The sequence below is a fragment of the Staurois parvus genome, unplaced genomic scaffold (assembly GCF_062004578.1).
Source record: "Staurois parvus isolate SC_StPar_1 unplaced genomic scaffold, SC_StPar_1.0 ptg000584l, whole genome shotgun sequence".
Classification (NCBI taxonomy): Eukaryota; Metazoa; Chordata; class Amphibia; order Anura; family Ranidae; genus Staurois; species Staurois parvus.
The window spans coordinates 375,526-403,478 of record NW_028318380.1 but is presented as its reverse complement, the minus strand read 5'-3'; the positions used below and the strand labels follow the sequence as shown (position 1 = coordinate 403,478).

Genomic DNA, 27,953 nt, shown 5'->3' with positions numbered 1-27,953 from the left:
GGACCCCGCATTCACTATATCCGCTCTCCCAGGACCCCGCATTCACTATATCCGCTCTCCCCGGACCCCGCATTCACTATATCCGCTCTCCCCGGGCCCCGCCATCCACTATATCCGCTCTCCCCGGACCCCGCATTCACTATATCCGCTCTCCCCGGACCCCGCATTCACTGTATCCGCTCTCCCTGGACCCCGCATTCACTACATCCGCTCTCCCCGGACCCCGCATTCACTACATCCGCTCTCCCCGGACCCCGCATTCACTGTATCCGCTCTCCCTGGACCCCGCATTCACTGTATCCGCTCTCCCAGGACCCCGCACTCACTATATCCCCCGGACCCCGCATTCACTGTATCCGCTCTCCCCGGACCCCGCATTCACTACATCCGCTCTCCCCGGACCCCGCATTCACTACATCCGCTCTCCCCGGACCCCGCATTCACTATATCCGCTCTCCCCGGACCCCGCATTCACTATATCCATTCTCCCCGGACCCCGCATTCACTATATCCGCTCTCCCCGGACCCCGCATTCACTATATCCGCTCTCCCCGGACCCCGCATTCACTATATCCATTCTCCCCGGACCCCGCATTCACTATATCCGCTCTCCCCGGACCCTGCATTCACTATATCCGCTCTCCCCGGACCCCGCACTCACTATATCCGCTCTCCCCGGACCCCACATTCACTATATCCGCTCTCCCCGGACCCCGCATTCACTATATCCGCTCCCCCTGGACCCCGCATTCACTATATCCGCTCTCCCCGGACCCCGCATTCACTATATCCGCTCTCCCTGGACCCCACATTCACTATATCCCCGGACCCCGCATTCCCTATATCCGCTCTCCCCAGACCCCGCATTCATTATATCTGCTCTCCCCGGACCCCGCATTCACTATATCCGCTCTCCCCTGACCCCGCACTCACTATATCCGCTCTCCCCGGACCCCACATTCACTATATCCGCTCTCCCCGGACCCCGCATTCACTATATCCGCTCCCCCCGGACCCCGCATTCACTATATCCGCTCTCCCTGGACCCCACATTCACTATATCCCCGGACCCCGCATTCCCTATATCCGCTCTCCCCGGACCCCGCATTCATTATATCTGCTCTCCCCGGACCCCGCATTCACTATATCCGCTCTCCCCTGACCCCACATTCACTATATCCGCTCTCCCCGGACCCCGCATTCACTATATCCGCTCTCCCCGGACCCCGCATTCACTATATCCGCTCTCCCTGGACCCCACATTCACTATATCCCCGGACCCCGCATTCCCTATATCCGCTCTCCCCGGACCCCGCATTCACTATATCCGGTCTCCCACAGTACACAGAACATGGAAATGCAATTATTTTAGTAAATATAAACTGCTAAATACCTCTTCCCATCAGCAGTATAGAGCAGTCTTGTGACTTCTATCAGTGTCCAGCAGAGCACTAGTTAAAGCTTGTAGGAGGAGTTTTCATTCTCCCCTGATTGTCCTATGAGGCTGCATGAACCCTCGACCCTGTGTCCGGACAGTGCTGATTGGCCCTGTGCTGATCACATGCACTCTCCCACAAAAAAAAACAAAAAACCTCTCTGGCAACACACACCAAATTGAGCATGTGCAGCTTGCACCCCCAAGGCTCTGTTCTATCAGAAGATGGACTGGGGACAGTAGAAGAAGGGGAGGATCAGAGAAGACAGGATCAAACAGCCTTTTTACACAGTATGGAGGATTGACCCCTTAGGATCCACAGTGAGTATAACCAGCATGCGTTACGGAATCTACAGACCGATTTTTACTGTTGGGGGTTTAGCGGCACTTTAAGGTGGAGGGGTGCAGCTGGAGATCTAATCAATTCTGATTGGTGTGTACCTGCAATGGACAACTGCCTCTCTAATAATAAAGAAATAAATGGCAGTTGAAGGTATTAAACGCCAACTGAATAGCTGACATCATCTTGTGACACAGAAATCGTCTTCCATCCGGTCGCTGATAACCAGGCAGGGGATTCGTGGCCGGCAGCGATTGTTTTCTCATTCTTACACACATTAAATGAATGACCAGATGCAAAAGATTCCTTTCTCCTGCACTGTATGTGGAAATCTATTGGAGGCCGGCGACCTCCCTCACTTCTCAGCGGGGCGCCGAATCCTCTCTGACAGCGCCTCTTGTATGTGCGTGTGGCATCCCCGAAACCCCCCTCCCCCTCCTCCACGCATAAGGAGCCGCATCAATAGTCCTCCATCTGCTCACATACATCACGCTCTTCATTTCAGTTTATTAGCCGGAATAAATCATAAATATTTCATTGTACATCAGCACGGCCAGCGGGGGGAGCCGAGTCATCCATCTCACGCCTGCTCCCGTCCTGCCACCCGCCAATAACCCTTCCACTCTATTAAACAAGATTGATACAGTAGTGGAATCTGTTCACACAGGAGGACTCAGGGGGGCGAGGAGGCTCAGGGGACCCCGGGGCCGGAGCTGCACAGGAATCCACCAGGCACGGAATTACAGACGCACGCAGCAAGCTTTTCCCGCTGGTTAGTTAAAGTAAGTGAACACGGCGGAGCGCAGGTGGAGGCAACTACAATAACGCAGCGCACAGGAGAAGAAATAAATAAATAAAGCTTTGTAAAAACACCTTCAGATCAATAATGGACGTTACTGTAAAACCTCCGTCAGAGAAGATTCCGCCGGATATCGCTGGGGCTTGTGAATGGAAAACAAACAAAACAAAAAAAAACAAAAAACAAGACAAAAAAAAAAAAGACAAAAATAATTTAAAAAAAAAATCAAAAAAAACGACAAAAAAACAAAAAAAAACAAGACAAAAAAACAAAAACAAAAAAAACAAAAAAAAAAAAAGACAAAAAAAAAATAAAAATCGCCATCTATCAATCCTTTAAAACATTTCTATATCCTTTTCGTATCTTTGTCTTCTGAAGGGCAGCAGATCCATCCATTGTAATCCTTTACTGTACATAAAGGGGATATAAAAAGTCTACACACCCCTGTCCCAGTTGTACGGTTTATGGGTCACATCAAAAGGTGGAAAAAGTTCTGAAATCATTTATCTTTGTCTCACTTTTTTTACATCACAGAAAACTGATGTTTTAAAAAGGGCACACTTCTGCACACGGCACACTTCTGCACTCCTGCACACAGCGCACTTCTGAACTCTGCACACAGCGCACTCCTGAACTCTGCACACAGCGCACTTCTGAACTCTGCACACAGCGCACTTCTGAACTCTGCACACAGCGCACTTCTGAACTCTGCACACAGCGCACTCCTGAACTCTGCACACAGCGCACTCCTGAACTCTGCACACAGCGCACTCCTGAACTCTGCACACAGCGCACTCCTGAACCCTGCACACAGCGCACTCCTGAACCCTGCACACAGCGCACTCCTGAACTCTGCACACAGTGCACTCCTGAACTCTGCACACAGCGCACTCCTGAACTCTGCACACAGCGCACTCCTGAACCCTGCACACAGCGCACTCCTGAACTCTGCACACAGTGCACTCCTGAACCCTGCACACAGCGCACTTCTGAACTCTGCACACAGCGCACTCCTGAACTCTGCACACAGTGCACTCCTGAACTCTGCACACAGTGCACTCCTGAACTCTGCACACAGCGCACTCCTGAACTCTGCACACAGCGCACTCCTGAACTCTGCACACAGTGCACTCCTGAACTCTGCACACAGCGCACTCCTGATCTCTGCACACAGCGCACTCCTGAACCCTGCACACAGCGCACTCCTGAACCCTGCACACAGCGCACTCCTGAACTCTGCACACAGCGCACTCCTGAACCCTGCACACAGCGCACTCCTGAACCCTGCACACAGCGCACTCCTGAACCCTGCACACAGCGCACTCCTGAACTCTGCACACAGCGCACTCCTGAACCCTGCACTCTGCACACAGCACACTCCTGAACCCTGCACTCTGCACACAGCACACTCCTGAACCCTGCACACGGCGCACTCCTGAACCCTGCACTCTGTACACAGCGCACTCCTGAACCCTGCACTCTGTACACAGCGCACTCCTGAACCCTGCACTCTGTACACAGCGCACTCCTGAACCCTGCACTCTGTACACAGCGCACTCCTGAACCCTGCACTCTGTACACAGCGCACTCCTGAACCCTGCACTCTGTACACAGCGCACTCCTGAACCCTGCACTCTGTACACAGCGCACTCCTGAACCCTGCACTCTGCACACAGCGCACTCCTGAACCCTGCACTCTGCACACAGCGCACTCCTGAACCCTGCACTCTGCACACAGCGCACTCCTGAACCCTGCACTCTGCACACAGCGCACTCCTGAACCCTGCACTCTGTACACAGCGCACTCCTGAACCCTGCACTCTGTACACAGCGCACTCCTGAACCCTGCACTCTCTACACAGCGCACTCCTGAACCCTGCACTCTGTACACAGCGCACTCCTGAACCCTGCACTCTGCACACAGCGCACTCCTGAACCCTGCACTCTGCACACAGCGCACTCCTGAACCCTGCACTCTGCACACAGCGCACTCCTGAACCCTGCACTCTGCACACAGCGCACTCCTGAACCCTGCACTCTGTACACAGCGCACTCCTGAACCCTGCACTCTGTACACAGCGCACTCCTGAACCCTCCACTCTGTACACAGCGCACTCCTGAACCCTGCACTCTGTACACAGCGCACTCCTGAACCCTCCACTCTGTACACAGCGCACTCCTGAACCCTGCACTCTGGACAGGAGATCCCGAGAGAACGCCAGGAGGTGGTGGGAGGAACGTCCCCTCCCGCTGCTTCTACAAGCAATTGAAGGGCTAGTAGCTACTCTGGTTGCTAGTACCAGAGAGCCAACCACTGGCTCTAAAAAACCGGCATCGCTTAGGTACAACCACTGAAGACTGAGTGATGTACGGGGACGTCGCTGGTCCGGAAGTGGATATACTGTATATCTATGTACTGTACCTTTCTATACATTTATCTTTTCCAACTATCCACCCATCTATTTATCTATCTATCTACACTATATTGCCCCAAGTATTGGGCCGCCGGTCTTTCCACACACATGACCTTTAATGGCCCCCCAGTCTTAGTCCGTAGGGTTCAATATTGAGTTGGCCCCGCCCTTTGCAGCTATAACAGCTTCAACTCTTCTGGGAAGGCCGTCCACAAGGTTTAGGAGGGTGTCTATGGGAAGGTTGGACCATTCTTCCAGAAGCACATTTGTCAGGTCAGGCACTGATGTCGGGGGAGGAGGCCTGGCTCGCAGTCTCCGCTCTAATTCATCCCAAAGGTGTTCTATGGGGTTGAGGTCAGGACTCTGTGCAGGACAGTCAAGTTCCTCCACCCAAACTCGCTGACAATGTCTTTATGGACCTTGCAAAGTTGGGAGCATGAAATTGTCCAAAATGTCTTGGCATGCTGATGCCTTAAGAGCTCCCTTCACTAGAACTAGGAGGCTAAGCCCAACCCCTGAAAAACAACTCCACACCATAATACCCCCTCCACCAAACGTTACACTTGGCACAATGCAGTCAAAGTACCGTTCTCCTGGCAACTGCCAAACCTAGACACGTCCATCGGATTGCCAGACAGGGAAGCGTGATTGGTCACTCCAGAGAACACGCCTCCACTGCTCTAGAGTCCAGTGGCAGCGTGCTTTACACCACGGCATCTGACGCTTTGCATTGCACTTGGTGATGGAAGGCTTGGATGCAGCTGCTCAGCCATGGAAACCCATTCCATGAAGCTCTCTACGCACTGTTGTTGGGCTCATCTGAAGGCCACACCAAGTTTGGAGGTCTTTAGCTATTGACTCTGCAGACAGTTGGCGACTTCTGCACACTGTGCGCTTCAGCATGCGCTGACCCCGCCCTGTCATGTGACGTGGCCTACCACTTGGTGGCTGAGTGGCTGTTGTTCCCAGTTGCTTCCACTTTGTTATAATCCCACTAACAGCTGAGCGTGGAATATTTAGTAGCCAGGAAATGTCACGGATGGACTTATTGCCCAGGTGGCCACCTATCACGGGACCACGCTTGGAGTCACTGAGCTCCTGAGAGCGACCCATTCTTTCACCAATGTTTGTAGAAGCCGTCTGCATGCCTAGGGGCGTGATTGTATACACCTGTGTCCATGGAGGGGATTGGAACACCTGAATCACATGATTGGGAGGGGATTGGAACACCTGAATCACATGATTGGGAGGGGATTGGAACACCTGAATCACATGATTTGGAGGGGATTGGAACACCTGAATCACATGATTTGGAGGGGATTGGAACACCTGAATTCAATGATTTGGAGGGGATTGGAACACCTGAATCACATGATTGGGAGGGGATTGGAACACCTGAATCACATGATATGGAGGGGATTGGAACACCTGAATCACATGATTTGGAGGGGATTGGAACACCTGAATTCAATGATTTGGAGGGTGGGCCCAGTACTTTTGGCAATATAGTGTATACAAGAATCTGGATTTTTCTTTCACAATATTTTTTTGTTTTGCACAAGACAATTTATTGTAGAAAATATTTTTTTTTTCTTTATTTGAAGTAAAAAGAGCACATATGAACTGGATATATATATATATTTTAGAGATATTTATGGACTGATAAGATATTGAGTGTAAATTGAATAAAGATTGACGATTTAAGGCATTTATCACGTTTTTGAGCACTTGTCACTCTTGGACACTGAATAAGCACGGGAGGTGTTACGGTTTGTTGAATATTTAAGAGGGTATTTATTATAACATAATCAAAGCAAGCGCCGTCATTATTTGTTACCACAGATCTGGGGAAGGCTGCAAAGAAACTTCTGTTGCACTGAAAATTCGCAAGATCACAGTGGCCTCCATAATTCTCAAACTGAAGAAGTACGGCACAACCAGGGCTCTTCCAATAGCTGGCTGCCCAGCCAAACCGAACAATCGGGAAGAAGGGCCTTAGTAAGAGAGGTGACCAAGAACCTGATGGTTACTCTGACTGAGCTTCAGAGATTCTGTGTGGAGAAGGGACAACGTTCCACAAGGACAACCATCATTGCAGCCATCCTCCGATCTGGGCTTTATGGCAGAGTGGTGAGACGGACGCTTCTCCTCTGTACAAAAAGCATGAAAGCGCCCAAAGGACTCTCAGACTGAGAGGAACAAGATTCTCTGGTTGGATGAAACCAAGATTGAACTGTCTGGCCTCTATTCTAAACATTATGTCTGGAGGAAACCAGGTACTGCTCATCATCTGCCCAATACCATCCCAACAGTGAAGCATGGTGGTGGCAGCATCATGCTGTGGGGGTGGGACTGGGAGACTGGTCAGTGTTGGGGGAAAGCGGAACAGATAAAGTACAGGGATATCCTCAATTGAAGTGCTCAAGACCTCAGACTGGGCCGAAGGTTCGCCTTCCCACATGACAACCATCCTAAGCACATAGCCAAGGCAACACAGGAGTGGCTTAGGGACAACTCAGTGAATGTTCTAGAGCAGTGGTTCTCAACCTTTCTAATGCCGCGACCCCTTAATACAGTTCCTCATGTTGTGGTGACCCCCAACCATAAAATTATTTTCGTTGCTACTTCATAACTGTAATTTTGCAGTGGGAGGAATAGTGCCATGTCATTGGTGTCAGTGGAAGGAGTAGTGCCCCATCACTGATGTCAGTGGGATGAATAGTGCCCCATCGTTGGTATCAGTGGGAGGAATAGTGCCCCATCATTGGTGTCAGTGGGAGGAATAGTGCCCCATCACTGATGTCAGTGGGATGAATAGTGCCCCATCGTTGGTATCGGTGGGAGGAATAGTGCCCCATCATTGGTGTCAGTGGGAGGAATAGTGCCCCATCACTGATGTCAGTGGGATGAATAGTGCCCCATCATTGGTGTCAGTGGGAGGAATAGTGCCCCATCACTGATGTCAGTGGGATGAATAGTGCCCCATCATTGGTGTCAGTGGGAGGAATAGTGCCCCATCACTGATGTCAGTGGGATGAATAGAGCCCCATCATTGGTGTCAGTGGGAGGAATAGTGTCCCATCATTGGTGTCAGTGGGATGAATAGTGCCCCATCATTGGTATCAGTGGGAGGAATAGTGCCCCATCGTTGGTATCAGTGGGAGGAATAGTGCCCCATCACTGATGTCAGTGGGATGAATAGTGCCCCATCACTGGTGTCAGTGGGAGGAATAGTGCCCCATCACTGGTGTCAGTGGGAGGAATAGTGCCCCATCGTTGGTATCAGTGGGAGGAATAGTGCCCCATCGTTGGTATCAGTGGGAGGAATAGTGCCCCATCGTTGGTATCAGTGGGAGGAATAGTGCCCCATCATTGGTGTCAGTGGGAGGAATAGTGTCCCATCATTGGTGTCAGTGGGAGGAATAGTGCCCCATCACTGATGTCAGTGGGATGAATAGAGCCCCATCATTGGTGTCAGTGGGAGGAATAGTGTCCCATCATTGGTGTCAGTGGGATGAATAGTGCCCCATCGTTGGTATCAGTGGGAGGAATAGTGCCCCATCACTGATGTCAGTGGGATGAATAGTGCCCCATCACTGGTGTCAGTGGGAGGAATAGTGCCCCATCGTTGGTGTCAGTGGGAGGAATAGTGCCCCATCGTTGGTATCAGTGGGAGGAATAGTGCCCCATCGTTGGTATCAGTGGGAGGAATAGTGCCCCATCGTTGGTATCAGTGGGAGGAATAGTGTCCCATCATTGGTGTCAGTGGGAGGAATAGTGTCCCATCATTGGTGTCAGTGGGGGGAGGAATAGTGCCCCATCGTTGGTATTAGTGACACAAATGATGGGGCACTATTCCTCCCACTGACACCAATGATACTTACCTTGCTGACCCCTGCTCCAGCCTGGGCTCGCTCTCTCACTTACCTGTCAGCTGTCTTCCTTCTCTGGCCGCTCTCCTCTTCACTCGCTCCGGCAGCTCCCTTGATCTTCTTTGATGTACACGCGCTGCCGCTCGGCTCCTCCTCTCCAAGCTCCACCTCCTCGCCGGTGATTGGCCGCCTGTGTGCCTCTCCTGAGCTACAGTTCCGGTGGCCAATCAGCGGCGAGGAGGCGGAGCTGCTGAGCGATCCCGGAGGTGTGGCCAGGTGACAGGAGCAGCGTATCATCCCACCCACACATCGCCTGAGACGGAGGAGCGGTGTCTCGGTTCCTAAGACCATCGGAAATATGTGTTTTCCGATGGTCTTAGGCGACCCCTGGGAAATGGTCGTTCGTCGCGACCCCCAGGTTGAGAACCGCTGTTCTAGAGTGACCCAGCCAGAGCCCTGACTTGAACCCTATTGAACATCTATGGAGAACCTGAAAATGGCTGTCCACCAGCAGTCCCCATCCAACCTGACTGAGCAAAGAAAAATGGCAGTAAATCCCCCAATCCAGGTGTGCAAAGCTTCATCCCTAAAAAAAGTCGAGGATTGAAATGCTGCCAACAGAGCTTCAGCAAAGTACTCACTAAAGGGTCTGAATACTTCAGCATATGTGATATTTCAGTTTTTTCTTTTAAATAAATTCAGACATTTCTAAAATTCTGTTTTCACTTTGTCATTATGGGGTGCCGAGTGTAGATTCATGAGAAAAAAAAATGAATTTAAACAACTGTAGTATTAGGCTGCAACATTGAAAAAAGTGAATGGGGTCTGAATACTTTACAGCATTTCTTCATAACTGGCTAAAACTTTTGCACAGTAAAATATAAAGTAAGAATGTTCAAAAATATATACCATCACCGGCCTGTTTATTAGGTCCACATTGCTAGTGCCAAGAAGATCTCCCCCACACCATGACACCATCACCAGCCTGAACTGTTGATACAAGGCAGGATGGATCCACCACACCATGACACCACCACCACCAGCCTGAACCATTGATACAAGGCAGGATGGATCCCCCACACCATGACACCACCACCACCAGCCTGAACCATTGATACAAGGCAGGATGGATCCCCCTCACCATGACACCACCACCACCAGCCTGAACCATTGATACAAGGCAGGATGGATCCACCACACCATGACACCACCACCACCAGCCTGAACCATTGATACAAGGCAGGATGGATCCACCACACCATGACACCACCACCAGCAGCCTGAACCATTGATACAAGGCAGGATGAATCCCCCACACCATGACACCACCACCACCAGCCTGAACCATTGATACAAGGCAGGATGAATCCCCCACACCATGACACCACCACCACCACCAGCCTGAACCATTGATACAAGGCAGGATGGATCCCCCACACCATGACACCACCACCACCAGCCTGAACCATTGATACAAGGCAGGATGGATCCCCCTCACCATGACACCACCACCACCAGCCTGAACCATTGATACAAGGCAGGATGGATCCACCACACCATGACACCACCACCACCAGCCTGAACCATTGATACAAGGCAGGATGGATCCACCACACCATGACACCACCACCAGCAGCCTGAACCATTGATACAAGGCAGGATGAATCCCCCACACCATGACACCACCCCCAACAACCTGAACTGTTGATACAAGGCAGGATGGATGCACCACACCATGACACCACCACCAGCATGAACCGATGATACAAGGCAGGATGGATCCCCCACACCATGACACCACCACCACCAACCTGAACCATTGATACAAGGCAGGATGGATCCCCCACACCATGACACCACCACCACCAGCCTGAACCGTTGATACAAGGCAGGATGGATCCACCACACCATGACACCACCACCACCAGCCTGAACTGTGGATACAAGGCAGAATGGATCCACCACACCATGACACCACCACCACCAGTCTGAACCGTTGATACAAGGCAGGATGGATTCACCACACCATGACACCAAAACCAGTGACACCACCACCAGCCTGAACCGTTGATACAAGGCAGGATGGATCCCCCACACCATGACACCACCACCACCAGCCTGAACCGTTGATACAAGGCAGGATAGATCCATGCTTTCAAGTTGTTTGGGCCAAATTCTGACCCGACCATCTGAATATCGCAGCTGAAATCCAGACTCATCAGACCAGGCGACGTTTTTCCAATCTTCTATTGTCCAATGTTGGTGAAGCCCATTCCTAGTTGCCGACCGCGCTATAGCCAAATGATGGCAACAGTGCAGTTGGCTAGTTCTAGGAGGAGGTCTATTGACGTCCTCCCAGAAACCTGCCCCCCCTGCACACCCCAGGGGCACACTCTGTGATTACGTGAGCGCAGGAGTCCTCAGCTGAAGCTCTGGCACGCTATGCCATCCCGTTAACAGCGCATGCATCGGTGACATCACCGGCTGCATGCTGTGTGAATATCTCCTAAACAATGCATGCTTTCCTTCCATCAGCATGTTCCAAAGCAATACAGCTGGCCACCCGCCCCCAACATCTGATTGGACAGTGATCAATCTCTACTTTCCTTCCATCAGCATGTTCCAAAGCAATACAGCTCGCCACCCGCCCCCAACATCTGATTGGACAGTGATCAATCTCTACTCTCCTTCCCATCAGCATGTTCCAAAGCAATACAGCTCGCCACCCGCCCCCAACATCTGATTGGACAGTGATCGCTCTCCACTCTCCTTCCATCAGCATGTTCCAAAGCAATACAGCTGGCCACCCACCCCCAACATCTGATTGGACAGTGATCAATCTCTACTCTCCTTCCCGTCAGCATGTTCCAAAGCAATACAGCTGGCCACCCACCCCCAACATCTGATTGGACAGTGATCAATCTCTACTCTCCTTCCCATCAGCATGTTCCAAAGCAATACAGCTTGCCACCCGCCCCCAACATCTGATTGGACAGTGATTGCTCTCCACTCTCCTTCCCATCAGCATGTTCCAAAGCAATACAGCTGGCCACCCACCCCCAACATCTGATTGGACAGTGATCAATCTCTACTCTCCTTCCCATCAGCATGTTCCAAAGCAATACAGCTCGCCACCCGCCCCCAACATCTGATTGGACAGTGATTGCTCTCCACTCTCCTTCCCGTCAGCATGTTCCAAAGCAATACAGCTGGCCACCCACCCCCAACATCTGATTGGACAGTGATCGCTCTCCACTCTCCTTCGCATCAGCATGTTCCAAAGCAATACAGCTGGCCACCCGTCCCCAACATCTGATTTGATAGTGATCAATCTCTACTCTCCCTCCCATCAGCATGTTCCAAAGCAATACAGCTGGCCACCCGCCCCCAACATCTGATTGGACAGTGATCGCTCTCCACTCTCCTTCGCATCAGCATGTTCCAAAGCAATACAGCTGGCCACCCGCCCCCAACATCTGATTGGACAGTGATCGCTCTCCACTCTCCTTCGCATCAGCATGTTCCAAAGCAATACAGCTGGCCACCCGTCCCCAACATCTGATTTGATAGTGATCAATCTCTACTCTCCCTCCCATCAGCATGTTCCAAAGCAATACAGCTGGCCACCCGCCCCCAATATATGATTGGACAGTGAGCAATCTCTACTCTCCTTCCCATCAGCATGTTCCAAAGCAATACAGCTGGCCACCCACCCCCAACATCTGATTGGACAGTGATCAATCTCTACTCTCCCTCCCATCAGCATGTTCCAAAGCAATACAGCTGGCCACCCGCCCCCAACATCTGATTGGACAGTGATCGCTCTCCACTCTTCTTCCCATCAGCATGTTCCAAAGCAATACAGCTGGCCACCCACCCCCAACATCTAGCGATCTCTTACCTTTTCCATCATCCATCAGTATGGTTTTTATAAAACACATGTGCAGTGCAGCACATTTGATTGGCTCCTAGTGCTGCCCCTCCCTCCCCCCCAGTGTACAAGGAATGTGAGGAACCAGATCTGAAGTCAAACTCAGGTACTCACACTAGTAGCAATTAAAAATAAATGCAATGATGGTAATGAATACGTAGCTGTGTCGTTACCTGTTTTGAACCAGCCATCAGGTGTGAACGCCTCCCTTGTCTCCTGCGCCTTATTCCAGTATTCTTTGAACACAGTTGGCCCACGGACTTGCAGTTCACCTTCTCTCTCCTGAAATCCCGGAGAGACCTAAAAAAAAGAAGAAGAAAAACGATCCTTAAATGAGCTTACATAAGAACGCCCCCCACACCTGGGTACCCTCCCGGTGCAAACACGCATACAAACACACACGCATACAAACACACACATACACACACACACACGCATACAAACACATACAAACGCACTCCCTGCGTACAGCTGGTGGTGACTTTGTGTGCTTTCTAAAGTTTTGGTAACGCTCCCACATCTTTAGGAAAACATCTGCTGCATGCAGCATCTGCCAGTTGGGAGTCTTGGCACAGACTGGCGCCAGTTGGCAGCAATGGAAGGGGGGGGGGGAATTCGGAAAGAAAAGGCGTGAAAACAATAACTCAAAACGTACATCCTGCATCTCTGTGCAGGATGGTGCTCCCCCCCCCCCACATCCCCGACTGGTGTGTTTAACCCCTTCTGTGGCCGACCTATGGGAAGAGGGGAGGGTTCCTTTTTTTTTTGCCAAACCCAATCCTACGAGCTTTACATTTTAGAATAAGGTGCTGCTGAAGCCTTTATTTCCAATTAAAATGGAAGTAAAGGCTACAAATATGCGTATAATCGCCGCCTCCCCCTTTCTCCTACCTATGCTGGTAAAAAAGAAAAAAAGAAAAAAGTATTGGATATCAATGCGCTCTGATCTGGTCACACGATGCAGAAGCCATGAAACGCTCAACGACGGGGCTAAATTTCAGGAGCCGATGTCACCCACAAACTTCCACATCCTCCATCTGTTGTCGACACTCCCTGCTCTCCCCTGCAGCAGCTGCTCCAGGACGCAGGGGAGCTGGAGTTTCTGCATCACATGACCAGACCGGAGTGGACTGAAATAAGGTATTTACACAGATCTCTTTTATCGGCAGTAAACAGCATAGGTAAGTGAAAGGGGGGGGGGGCGGTAATTTTAAAGAGGAACTTCAGATTATTTTTCTTTTTAGAAATAGAAGAGAAATAGGAATAGACAAATAAAAAAAACAAAACAATAATACTCATCTAAATGGCTGTAGCAATGATTCCGACCTGCAGCCCCCACTGCCTCCACACCGACACCGGTGTCCCCCACTGCCTCCACACCGACACCGGTGTCCCCCACTGCCTCCACACCGACACCGGTGTCCCCCACTGCCTCCACACCGACACCGGTGTCCCCCACTGCCTCTACACCGACAGCTGTGCCCCCCACTGCCTTCACACCGACACCGGTGTCCCCCACTGCCTCCACACCGACACCGGTGTCCCCCACTGCCTCTACACCGACAGCTGTGCCCCCCACTACCTCTACACCGACAGCTGTGCCCCCCACTGCCTCCACACCGACACCGGTGTCCCCCACTGCCTCCACACCGACAACGGTGTCCCCCACTGCCTCCACACCGACACCGGTGTCCCCCACTGCCTCTACACTGACAACGGTGTCCCCCACTGCCTCCACACCGACACTGGTGTCCCCCACCGCCTCTACACCGACAGCTGTGACCCCACTGCCTCCACACTGACACCGGTGTCCCCCACTGCCTCCACACCGACACCGGTGTCCCCCACTGCCTCTACACCGACAGCACAGCGGTGCCCCCACCGCTTCTACACCAACACCGTGTCCCCCACCACCTCTACACCGACAGCACAGCGGTGCCCCCACCGCATCTACACCGACACCGGTGTCCCCCACCGCATCTACACTGACACCGGTGTCCCCCACCGCCTCTACACCGACAGCTGTGACCCCACTGCCTCCACACCGACACCGGTGCCCCCCACTGCCTCTACACCGACAGCACAGCTGTGTCCCCCACCGCTTCTACACCGACATCGTGTCCCCTACCACCTCTACACCGACAGCAGTGTCCCCCACCACCTTTACACCAACAGCGGTGTCCCCCACCGCCTCTACACCGACAGCGGTGTCCCCCACCGCCTCTACACCGACAGCGGTGTCCCCCACCACCTCTACACCGACAGCAGTGTCCCCCACCACCTTTACACCAACAGCGGTGTCCCCCACCGCCTCTACACCGACAGCGGTGTCCCCCACCGCCTCTACACCGACAGCGGTGTCCCCCACCACCTCTACACCGACAGCAGTGTCCCCCACCACCTTTATACCGACAGCGGTGTCCCCCACCGCCTCTACACTGACAGCGGTGTCCCCCACCGCCCCTACACCGACAGCGGTGTCCCCCACCGCCCCTACACCGACAGCGGTGTCCCCCACCGCCCCTACACCGACAGCGGTGTCCCCCACCGCCCCTACACCGACAGCGGTGTCCCCCACTGCCTCTACACTGGGAATTGAGCAATTAAAGACCGCCTATAGCTCAGTTCTTGATATTGAGTCTGTAGAGAGTGGCTACTGTCAGTCATTGGTTCTCTCTCTGTTGTGCCCCTCCTGTGCTCACTGGAGCACAGGGCTGTGAAGGGCGCGGGAGTGGCCAGCTCAATCTCCCAGAGGCTTGTTGAGAGGTGGAACTAGCTGCCGGTCCAGGCATCCGGGTGGATCCCGACTGTAAAGTTGGCCTGTTTTCGGTGTCTGGACTGGCTGAAAATGGATCACAGGAGTGCAGAATGAAGTGCCCTCCGGTGATCCATAGGAGAAGGGCGGCCAAAAAAAGCTTTGGCCATACTTTTTCCTTTGAGAGTCAGCAGCTACAAATACTGTAGTTGCTGACTTTTAAAAAAAATACTGGTGCCTGCAGTCCAGCACTGTCTCCCTGCAGCCGGTTCTTATCGCTGTGGGTCCCCAGTGCCACCATCTGGGATACAGGACCCAGCTTTGGCTTCCAGAGGAACCACAGCCAGCATCCCAATGCATATGTGTGAGCTTTGTAGATGGTCCTGCAGCCTCCTGGGACAGATCACATGTCCCAGGAGGCTGCGGGAGGGGGCAGGGTGAGGGTGTCATCTTCACCCAGGTAAGGACAGCGGTAGTGAGAGCAGATGCTGAAAAAAAAATCATTACTCGCTCCCCCCATCCTGTAAAAAAAAAAGTGTAACTTAGTTAAAGGCTGGGGGAGGGGTGCACCAGCAGCACTTTTTGAGTCAATTCCCGCTATATTTATATGTAGCCTTTACTTTCACTTTAACTTTTTCATCTTCTTTTCCTGCAATGAGAAAGAAACTAATATGTAATTCAGTGCCTGACAGCCTGAAAAAAATCTGAGTCTGTGTCTTTCACTACACCAAGCTGATCCGACAGAACAGCTGACATCGTGCAGAACACCGGACGCCCCTGTTGCATTATGGGAACAGAGTTTTTGGGGTTTTTTTCTGGGTCAGATCTACTCAATCAGGACATGCAGAAAAGAACAAATGGCTACACACAGCTGCTTGTGTTATACGAGGGGTTCAATCAATCCGGGACTTTTCCATTTTCCAGGTATAGCATGGCGGTACTACACGCAGCAGTAAGTGGGAAGTGTGTCCTATTACAAGCTGTTGTGAGAAGAGCTGAACTTGAAGTGCCACACCTCTGCTAAAGAGGCCCCCGATACAACTTTACTCCATTAAAAGTCAGGGGTATCATTTGAGAAGTATCCAACGTGTTTCGAGGGTCCAAGTGCCCCCTTCATCAGGGCTTGACTGGCAATAAAGTGAACGGGTCAGAAGCGAACTAGACCTCCAATGGTATTTATTCCAGTTGAATTAAAAGCAAAGGCCTAATCAGCAGCTTAAGAAGACAAAATGGCAGTTGACTAGTGCAAAACCTGCCGAGGAGTGGTTCATAGTTAATCCTATGCGGAGTAATTTATAACTATATTGGTGAACGCAATATTCTGTTTATTTGATCTCATGGATCATGAAAAGGTAGACGTGGACATGGTGATCATAGTACAATCATAAAAATAAAATCAAGGAGTTAAAATAAAAAAAACGTTCGGCGTCTTCCATTGCGCTGCATTAACAATATAGTTAGTGATAAATCCGAGACAATGATAATCCTTCTGTGTTCATTAAATGAAAATTCCATACAAAGAATCCAGGTCAGATCCTTATGATGATGAGGGTATATGTGGTATATGTGCAAAAGTGAGACGGAGATATCACAAGGTCATTAGATTATATTATAGTATGATGGCAACTTTCCTTTTTTATATACTAATCAGCAGCTTGTTTACAGCCTATACTGATAGGGGGCGCACATGTCCTGGGCTAGTCCAGAGACCCTTAATCAAGATGGCGGACAAGAGTGTTCGTGCGTGCATGGAACAGCGCATGGCGATGAAGTTTCTTGTGAACGAAGGTGCAAAATCTGCGGATATCTACAGAAGACTTCAAGAGCAGTACGGTGAGGAGACGCCAAGACATTTGAATGCTGTAAATGTTTCAAAGATGGCCGTCCGTCCGTGATGATCCCGGCCCACCGCAGCCAACAATAGAATCTGCATCTGCCTCAGCAGTGATGGGTGTTTCCCTAAATCCAATAGTCATTATATCTTTTTTAACCACTTCCCGACCGGCCGTTGTATATAAACGGCCGGATGGTGGCAGTACAGGGTCGGGTGGCCGTTTATGAACGGCCTCCCCGCACCCTGCTTGTGCGCGCTCCCTGGGAGCGCGCAGCACCGCGATCCGGTGCCCGCTGTGTCCTCTGGACACAGTGAAACACCGATCGTCGGACGGGACCTCTGTATGAGGTCCCGATCATGTGATCACTGATTGGCCAATCAGTGATCACATGCAAAGTAGTAAGCAAGATGTCACTTGTGACATCATTGCTTACTATGTGTGAAATCTGTGAATGATCACAGAGGTCACATGGTACAAGGCTATTCACAACAGCCTTGTACCATGTGACAAGCTGTGACCAATCACAGCTCACTCAGTACTTCTCAATGAGTGCAGGAATGCACACAGAGAGAAAGAGAAATGATTGCTTTTACATCCTATATGGGTATAAAAGCAATCAGTAAAAAAAAAAAAAAAAATCTTCATCACCCCCCACAAGTAGTACAGTGTCACCATGGTGACACTGTACTGCTAGGGTGACAGTATGTAAAAATAAATAAATAAAAAATAATATAAAAAAATAAAATAAAAATGTAAAAAAAATGTTTAAAAATTATAATTTTTGGTTATAAACTAATTTGTTTTTTTTTTGTTTTTTTGCTAAAAAGATAATGGAATACATTTTGGCAAAGATGTATGATGAAATATTATTTATTTGCAAAATTTTATTAAAAAAAACACTTTTGTTCAAAATATTTGGACTTTTTCATTACATAGCAAAAAAAATAAAAATCCCAGTGGTGAATAAATATCACCAAAATAAAGCTTTATCTGTCTCAAAAAAATGGTAAAAAATTAATTTGGGTACAGTGTTGCATGACTGCGCAATTGTCATTCAAAGTGTGATAGCGTGATAGCGCTGAAAGCTGAAAATTGCCCTGGTCAGGAAGGGGGTAAATATGATAAGAATGTTCTGATACTCTTCTTCTTTTAGCTGTTTGACAGTTATTATTGTTATATTTTGTATATAGCCTGCCTCTGTGGCTATCGGTGTGACCTCAGTGATCTCTCGGGGGGGGGGGGGGGGGCCTGGCCCGGTTGGTGCTTGTCAGGATGCTAATGGTGTGAACCTCCTGCGCTAATAATCCCGAATATGTAACCTACCAAGAGAAGCTGCTAACATTAAATCATGATCCGTAGATATAAAGAAATAAAAATGTAGCGCTACTCATGAAAATAAATAACATAAATACAAATGTGAAAGTGAACACAGTGTGCAAAATAAAAAACATAAGTGGAATAAACGAAGAAAGTATTGGATAAAGTGTTATTATCCACATCAGGATCTTATATGTGTGCTGTTGCACGGCCTTTGCACATATACTGTACACTGTATATTTTGGTTGCTCTATATATTTGTATTGTACGGATTGTGAGATTGTACCTTTTAGGGGGTACATGTTGTTTGGTGGCACTGTAGATATCTATTGTATTTATGTATACTAAGTTTGTGCATGTTTCTGCTTTCTATTGAATTTGCAGTGGTTGATACACATTTATATATTTATATTTTGACTATCATTCACTATCACTGCAAATCACTATACTTGTGGCATTACATTATGTGTCACTTATTTCATGATTATTTCACAGATTTTATATTTATACTGTGGCACACAGTGAGCATTATTACATAAAAATGGGGTGTGCAGCGCTATACAAATAAAACACACTGTCATAAGTATGACAAAATATGACAAAAAAGTCCTATAAACTGGATAATATACAGTCCAAGGTAATGTGATATCAGTCCAAAAAGGTATATTCCAGTGGTGGAGTGTAAATGACTTCAATCCAAATGGGTATATTCCAACATCATGACATGAAGGTGTAGAAAAATTGCCCACTCACCGGAAGTGCAATTTAATGTGCACATAGAAATTCCATGAAGCCGGAAGTCCCGTGAAGGTACAGCCTGATGGTGAAGGTGCCCTCTGGTGGTAAATGGGGTAACGGCTGCCAGAGATGATGACCTGGACCTATATCCCAACTTCTCCTGCCTGGGTGGACTCCTGGAATGCTGGGCTGAGATGTGAGGGCAGTGGGTAAAAAGTGATGGCCACCGGACCTCCTGATCCGGTGGCGTAACGTCAAGGCGTGCAGAGGCTCCTCCTATTGAGCATTATTAGTTTATTCCACTTATGTTTTTTATTTTACACAGTGTTTTCACTTTCACATTTGTATTCTATTTATTTTATTTATTTTCATGAGTAGCGCTACATTTGTATTTCTTTATTTATGCTTGTCAGGATGCGACCTGGGGAGGAAACACAAACTTGGCTATACACCAGGGGTGTCCAAACTTTTTTCAAAGAGGGCCAGATTGGATGAAGTGAACATGGGGGAGGGCCGAACATTTTTCCGAACATTCTTTGAACCATTACAATTAAATGCAAATAAATTATTTTATGCCAAGTTAATTGCAAACGACATACTTTTCATTTCATAACATTAAGATCAACTGACAGCTGAGTTTTCAAAATGTATTGAAAATACATTTTAAAAAAACTTACCTGCACTAATGTGAAGGGTGAAAAAGGTAGCTGGAGCTGAAGTCTCTGCTCGGCAGGCGGGAGGGGAAGAGAAACACACTTCACGCTGGAAGCTCGGCCCTGACGTCACCGCCCTCTGTCGCTCTCAGCGCGGCGCAGTCACGCATGCGCACTGCTCTCAAGCAGAAGACTGTCTGCCACAGAAGGGAGGGCCGTGCGACAGCTGCATTTTCACAGATCAGGGAGAACGTGCCGCAGTCAGGCATGCGCACTGCGCACTGCTCTCAAGCAGAAGACTGTCTGCCACAGAAGGGAGGGCCGTGCGACAGCCGCATTTTCACAGATCAGGGAGAACGTGCCGCAGTCAGGCATGCGCACTGCCCTCTGCTCTCAAGCAGAAGACTGTCTGCCATAGAAGAGAGGGCCGTGGGAGGGCCACATTACACAGAGCAGGGAGGGCTGTTGGAGGGCCGTATTAAACCGACGCCCGGGCCGTAAATGGCCCGCGGGCCGGACTTTGGACATGCCTGCTATACACCAAATGTTTTTAATATGGTGGAAACTCGATTATTGATATTTTCTATTTGGCCTCCATTAGAATATGCTGTGAGTATTGTATTTTTGATAAGTATACAGTAATTCTGTTGACAGTTGTAGACAGAGTTGTTGCATGACTGTAATATATATGTTTCAGTCTTTAGAATCCATATGTTTTCATGCACCCTGAAGGAGGAGTGGATTTACTCTGAAACGCGTTGGTTGCTGTTTAGGAACTCTGTTAGGTCGACACAATTTTGTACGGTACTATTGTACTCATTTGTAATCATCGCCTATTCAGTGTTTTATGGCTAATATTCATCGATGTTCAATAAAGATTGATGTCATTTTTACTCATTTTAGTGATGCCTTTAAAGTCCCATCTAGGGGGGGTTGTTTCGCTTATAAAATCCTGGCCCACAGCAGTCATTCCTTTGAACATTCAGCGCATGGAACGCCTGATCCTGGATCATCGATCGTGAAATTGCACAAGAGACGAATCTTTCTGTGGGAACGGTGAACACGATGATGAGGAAGTGAAGCCGGCTGTCCTAGGAGGGTTCAGGCGTCCCGACAAATCTTTCTATGCCGAGGCTTTCCAGGCATTAGTTACACGCTGGGATAAGTGTATAAATGTAGCAGGGGAGTACGCCAAAAAATAAATGCAGTTTCAACTTCTTTAAATTTGTCTCTTTTATCATAGACAGCTCAAAAGCCACGGTTTGACTTGAACGCCCCTAGTAAATTCTTCTATAGGTGGTTGACTGTTAGAGCCATGCTATCCCCCCCGAAAACAGAAATTTCTTAGAGAAAGGACAAATGTTTTTTTTTCTGAAATTACAAGAAATGTTATGTGGCTACTTTCTCTTTAAATAGAGTGTAGCAGAGTTCACTTTTATAAAAAAAAAAAAAAAAAACGTCCTCCCGCATCTATTCCCTGTGCGCGCTCCCTGGGAGTGCTTGGCACCGCGATCCCAGGGCTAATTTCCAGGCGTTTTGGGCGGAGCTCCGCTTTTAGGACGCTGGTGGGTGCTGACTACTTAACCAATGAATAGCAGAGCCGGCACCTGCTGGCGTCCCGAAAAACCAGATATTCGCTGCATATACATTGCGTCAAATTTTAATCACAACACATTTAAAACGCGCTATGCACGGATTGTAAAACGCATAGCGTGTTTTCAAGCGCAGTATTGTGAAATCAGCCTTCAGGCAATGGGAAGTGTGTAACAACTGACCGCAGCCAATCAGAAATCATCTATCACTGACCGGTCTTCATTAGACTGCACACTATTGGCTCGGGGTTGCTGCACTTTCCACATAACCTCAGCTGTTTGTTACATCCAAGTGAGCTGCTTGGATTATTTGCTTTTTCTTAACACCCGTGAATATCAATTCTCAGTGAAATTTTATTTCCAAATTAATATTGATGTCGCAATATTTCTGCCAGGAGAGAAAAAACAAAAAAAAACTCAACAAGTTGCGATGGTGTCATTTCACTTACAGCCATCTGTTGAAAGAATAAATAAAATCAGAAGCCAATCTTGTTCCCTGCTGAGCCTAACATGCCTTTCGGAAGTATGGGAAACGTCTATGGTAAGAACAGATTGCCAAAGACTCATCTTGCCAAGGAAACTTTGATGATCACCTCAGCTGAACCCTCGCTGTTCGTATACCGGGGTGCGCAGTTCCTGAAGTTTGGCTTTAAACATCCCCGATCACAGGGCTTGAAATTTCCACTCGCCTGCTTGCCAATGGCGAGTGGAAATTATGGTGGGGGCGAGTGTGTCCCCCAGGCTCGGAGCTCAGGCCGGATCTGTCATTGGCCCTGGGAGCTGTCAGACTGCTCAATAGCTGAGCGCAGTGAAAGCAAAGCAAGGAGTGTGTGCTGTGCTCTCTGCCTCCCCCTAGAGTGCAGTACCCGGCTCTGTGAGTGAACAACGAAGTACTGCAACTTTTTATGGGTGTGTGTGTGTACGTGTACATGTGTGTGTTTGTGTGTGTGTGTGTCTGTGTGCGCATGTACAATTGTACATGTGTCTGTGTGTATCTGTACATGTCTGCGTGTATGTACATGTATGTGTGTGTGTAAATGTGTCTGTGTGTGTACATGTGTCTGTGTGTGCGTGTACATGTGTGTATGTACGTACATGTGTGTACATGTGTCTGTGTATGTATGTACATGTGTCTGTGCATGTGTATTTCTGTGTATGCATGTCTATATGTGCCTGTGTGTGTATGTATGTGTATGTATATGTGTTTGTGTGTGTCTGTGTACGCATGTACAATTGTACATGTGTCTGTGTGTATGTGTACATGTGTCTGCGTGTATGTACATGTATGTGTGTGTGTACATGTGTCTGTGTGTGCATGTACATGTGTGTGTTTGTACATACATGTGTGTACATGTGTCTGTGTATGTATGTACATGTGTCTGTGCATGTGTACTTCTGTGTATGCGTGTATGTATGTGCCTGTATGTGTATGTTTGGGTGTGTGTGTGTGTGTGTGTGTGTATGTATGTACATGTCTGTGTGTGTACAGGTGTATCTGTTCGTGTGTCTTTGTTGGTGGCAAGTAACTCTAAGGCCTGACTAGTAGCTCAGGACTTGAAATTTTAAGCCCTGCCCAATCACACGAAAACTCATTCCGCCAGTATTCACCACGTCATTTATTGATTAGCTATGTAAAGGTCGGGGGCTTTGCTAGAATACTACGTCACCGATCAGGCAGAGGGTCTGCCCCCATCACTTACCTTAGTTCCATTGACATCTCCTTCAGCAAAGACGGTGTAGGACACACCGTGGGTTTGAGGCGCCTCAGTAGTGATACGGACTGTTACACCGGGTAAGGGATTGCCCACTGATCCTGAAAGACACATGAGAACATACATGTGACCAAATGTCATTCAGCCTGGTATGCAAGGTCTTCTACTATACTCTATGGGGGTCAATTCACAAAAAGCATATCGCATGAGATATGTGGGTCATGTGACACATTTTACTCAAATATCTCATTCGATATAAAAAAAATTCACTACAGGTTTATGCTGCGTTTACTGCAAAAACTAAGAAATGCTCAGTAAATACTGCATGAACCTGTCTCAAAGTCAAATCACTAAAAAAAAAAAAAAGTATACAAAAACCAAATTGTTCAAGAAGGGGTGGTCTAGCCACATGGTATTTAAAGAATACTCGCTGTTTGTTAAGGGACTGGCACCTGCTGGTGTCCTTAACAACCAGAGAATAGCGCTGGTCGTTAAGGAGCCGGCACCCACCATGTCCTTATCAACCAGAAAATAGCTGGTCGTTAAGGATCCGGCACCCACCACGTCCTTATCAGCCAGAAAATAGCTGGTCGTTAAGGATCCGACACCCACCACGTCCTTATCAACCAGAAAATAGCTGGTCGTTAAGGAGCTAGTACCTGCTGTGTCCTTATCAACCAGAGAATACCTGGTCACTAAGGAGCTGGCACCCACCACGTCCTTATCAACCAGCAAATAGCTGGTCGTTAAGGAGCTGGCACCCACCGTGTCCTTATCAACCAGAGAATACCTGGTCATTAAGGAGCCAGCACCCACCATGTCCTTATCAACCAGAAAATAGCTGGTCGTTAAGGAGCTGGCACCCACCACGTGATTATCAACCAGCAAATAGCTGGTCGTTAAGGAGCTGGCACCCGCTGTGTCCTTATCAACCAGAGAATACCTGGTCATTAAGGAGCCAGCACCCACCATGTCCTTATCAACCAGAAAATAGCTTGCCGTTAAGGAGCTGGCACCCGCTGTGTCCTTAACAGCCAACAGCTCTGCACTGAACTGTACCACTGCTAAATGTTTCTGTTCCCGCTATATCCCATCTGCGGTAAAATAACATGCATAAAAAACACACATAGCTGCCATTCACTGTCATTTGTTATCTTGCATTTAGATCTATTTACAAGACAGGGATTTCAGGTCACCACCAAAAGGCTCTATTGGAAACCTGAAGTACGCCACCTGTGGGCTGCATATGGTAAATAGAAACATTTACATGCAATATTTCTTTTTATAAAGCAGGAAATTGACATGTAAAAAAAAAAAATACAGTTCTACAGTCTGAATACACTCTGCATATAACTAGACCTATGGAAACATACATACTTACATACTTACATACATACATCATATGCATTTCTTTCAAGGCAATCCTTACAATATCAAGGTATAGGAAAGTAAAAAGCATACTTTGGTTCATTGTGTATTTTTGGGGAACAAGTCGTAGCAGCAGCTGGGATCATTTAGGACTCGGGATGTTTGTTTTTCCCACAGCGGGAGTAATAGAAAACTCATCCTTGCAGTATAGCAGTCTAGTTTTGAGTTCCAGCTAGGTCTCCTGGACAGTGATTGGACAGTAAAGAATCAGCGGCAAGCTGATTAGGTCACCCCCACCCTCTCTCATTCTTTCAGCATGCATCTTATCAGCACATGTGCTTGTAGCACACCTGATTGGTCCACAGTGTACCTCCTCCTTCTCCCAGTCTAAGTACTGCGGTACAATAGCACCTGATACCAAATGCAGGTAATTACATTCTCAGTAGAACAGATCCATCTGATAGTTGTTTTAAGGATAAGTTTACCTCTGTAGCATGTTACATCCATAGTTAGGGTGCAACATGTTACTATAATGCACCGCCCAGTGCCTGTCTGTCTATACGGGAAGTATTGAGGTACTGGAAGTACGGGAGATATTGGAGGTATGGGAGATATTGGAGGTATGGGAGATATTGGAGGTATGGGAGATATTGGAGGTATGGGAGGTGCTGGAGGTATGAGAGGTGCTGGAGGTATGGGAGATATTGGAGGTATGGGAGATATTGGAGGTATGGGAGGTGCTGGAGGTATGGGAGGTATGGGAGGTGCTGGAGGTATAGGAGATATTGGAGGTATGGGAGGTGCTGGAGGTATGGGAGATATTGGAGGTATGGGAGGTGCTGGAGGTATGGGAGATATTGGAGGTATGGGAGGTGCTGGAGGTATGGGAGATATTGGAGGTATGGGAGGTGCTAGAGGTATGGGAGATATTAGCGGTAGGGGAAGTAATGAGGTATGGGAAGTATTGAGGTACTGGAGGTACGGGAGATATTGGAGGTACTCAAGGTATTGGAGGTACGGGGGGTATTGAGGTACTGGAGGTATTGGGGGTATGGGAGATATTGAGGTACTGGAGATATTGGGAGGTACTGGAGATTTTGAGGTACTTGAAGTAACTGATGTACTGGAGGTATGGAGGTATGGGCGGTATTGGAGGTACGGGAGGTATTGGGGTACTTGAAGTTATTGATGTACTGAAGGTATTGGGGTATGGGCAGTATTGGGGTATGGGAGGTACGGGCAGTATTGGAGGTATTGGAGGTATGGGAGATATTGGGGTACTTGAAGTTATTGATGTACTGGAGGTATTGGGGAATGGGAGGTACTGGAGGTTTTAAAGTACTGGAGGTACGGGGGGGGGGGGGTATTGCGGTACGGGGGTGTATTGAGGTACTGGAGGCATGGGGGAATGGGAGGTACTGGAGGTATTAAAGTACTGGAGGTACGGAGGGGGGTATTGCGCTACGGGGGTGTATTGAGGTACTGGAGGTATTGGGGTATGGGCAATATTAGGGTATGGGAGATATTGGGGTACTTGAAGTTATTGATGTACTGAAGGTATTGGGGAATGGAAGGTACTGGAGGTATTAAGGTACTGGGGGTACGGGGGGGGGGGGTATTGCGGTACGGGGGTGTATTGAGGTACTGGAGGTATTGGGGTATGGGAAGTATTGGAGGTATTGGGGTGTGGGAAGTATTGAGGTATGGGAGGTATTGGGGTATGGGAGGTACTGGAGGTATGGGGGGGGTATTGCGGTATGGGGGTGTATTGAGGTACTGGAGGTGTGGGGGTTATGGGCAGATAGATGTACCGAGTGTCTGCAGGATCCCGCCATTGCACCTGCAATAAGCTGATCACGGGTGCAATACTTTACAGGCTGCAGTATATAAAAAAATAATAATAAATGCAGCTTTTTTTACCTGTAAAATAATGTGCGTTTTTTTTGTTTTATTACTAAAGGTGAACTTATCCTGTGAGAAGTACATCCCTGAGTTACTTGTTTCTTTTTATATCTGCCTAGAATTCAGCTTTAAGGAATGTTCTGAGATAACAGAAGGATAGATGGGAATAAAATATACAAAGCTTGACTTTTCATGCCCTTTGAAGTTGAGGCGGGGCAGGAAAGTTACCCTGCAAAGGGGCATTTATAAAACAGACGGCTGTGAACAGGAAATGGAGGTCTGTGTGAACATCTCACGGTTGCTCTTTACGCTGATCATACTTTTTCTGGATTTACACTATAGATTTGCTTTTCTGCTGCATTTTTCAAATAAATATGCTGCGCCTAAAACTATGAGCTAAAACCCGACACCCATCACCCCGCTATACAGAACAGGCGGACGCCCTCGCTGAACGCTTCAGCCCTCCACCCTCCTCGCTGAGAGCGGAGCTGTGTAATTGAGGATGCTGCATGTGCTGGGCTCAGGGGGGTCCACATGCTGCTGTGTGTGGAGGGGCCCTCGGAGAATTGAGACAGGCCGGTGATAAGACGCACTGTGATCCGCCTGTCACAATGCACCAGGTCCCTGCTGGAGCAGCCATTAGCCAACTGTGATCTAAACCTCCAATTAAAGCCCTGATTAGACCCGGAGAGGCGTGAGCTGCCCATGAATAATTCATAATTCTGTGCGGAACAGAGAGAGAAACTCAGGCAAAGGCAGCAGTTAACTCTTTCGGCACGCCAAGGCTCGTGATTGAACAGCCAGAGATCTTATTTCAACCTCTGCCTTCCAAAGAGCCGGCAAACCCCGGTCATACGTGTCACTCCCGGCAAACCCCGGCCATACATGTGTCAGTCCCGGCAAACCCCAGCCATACATGTGTCACTCCCGGCAAACCCCAGCCATACATGTGTCACTCCCGGCAAACCCCAGCCATACATGTGTCACTCCCGGCAAACCCCAGCCATACATGTGTCACTCCCGGCAAACCCCAGCCATACATGTGTCACTCCCGGCAAACCCCAGCCATACATGTGTCACTCCCGGCAAACCCCAGCCATACATGTGTCACTCCCGGCAAACCCCAACCATACATGTGTCACTCCCGGCAAACCCCAGCCATACATGTGTCACTCCCGGCAAACCCCAACCATACATGTGTCACTCCCGGCAAACCCCAACCATACATGTGCCAGTCCCCGCAAACCCCGGCCATACATGTGCCAGTCCCGGCAAACCCCAGCCACATGT

General features: G+C 48.9%; 1 protein-coding gene across 1 annotated transcript in view; it reads right to left on the bottom strand.

Annotated features, from left to right (window-relative positions):
- The window catches only part of ACSF3 (acyl-CoA synthetase family member 3), a 72,853-nt gene that overhangs the window by 14,276 nt on the left and 30,624 nt on the right, over positions 1 to 27,953 (bottom strand). Inside the window, exons 6-7 of the mRNA XM_089692391.1 lie at positions 23,382 to 23,494; positions 12,965 to 13,091 (exon numbers count right to left, since the gene is read on the bottom strand). Coding sequence (XP_089548517.1) covers positions 12,965 to 13,091; positions 23,382 to 23,494 — 240 coding nt within the window. The remainder of the gene's footprint in view (positions 1 to 12,964; positions 13,092 to 23,381; positions 23,495 to 27,953) is intronic.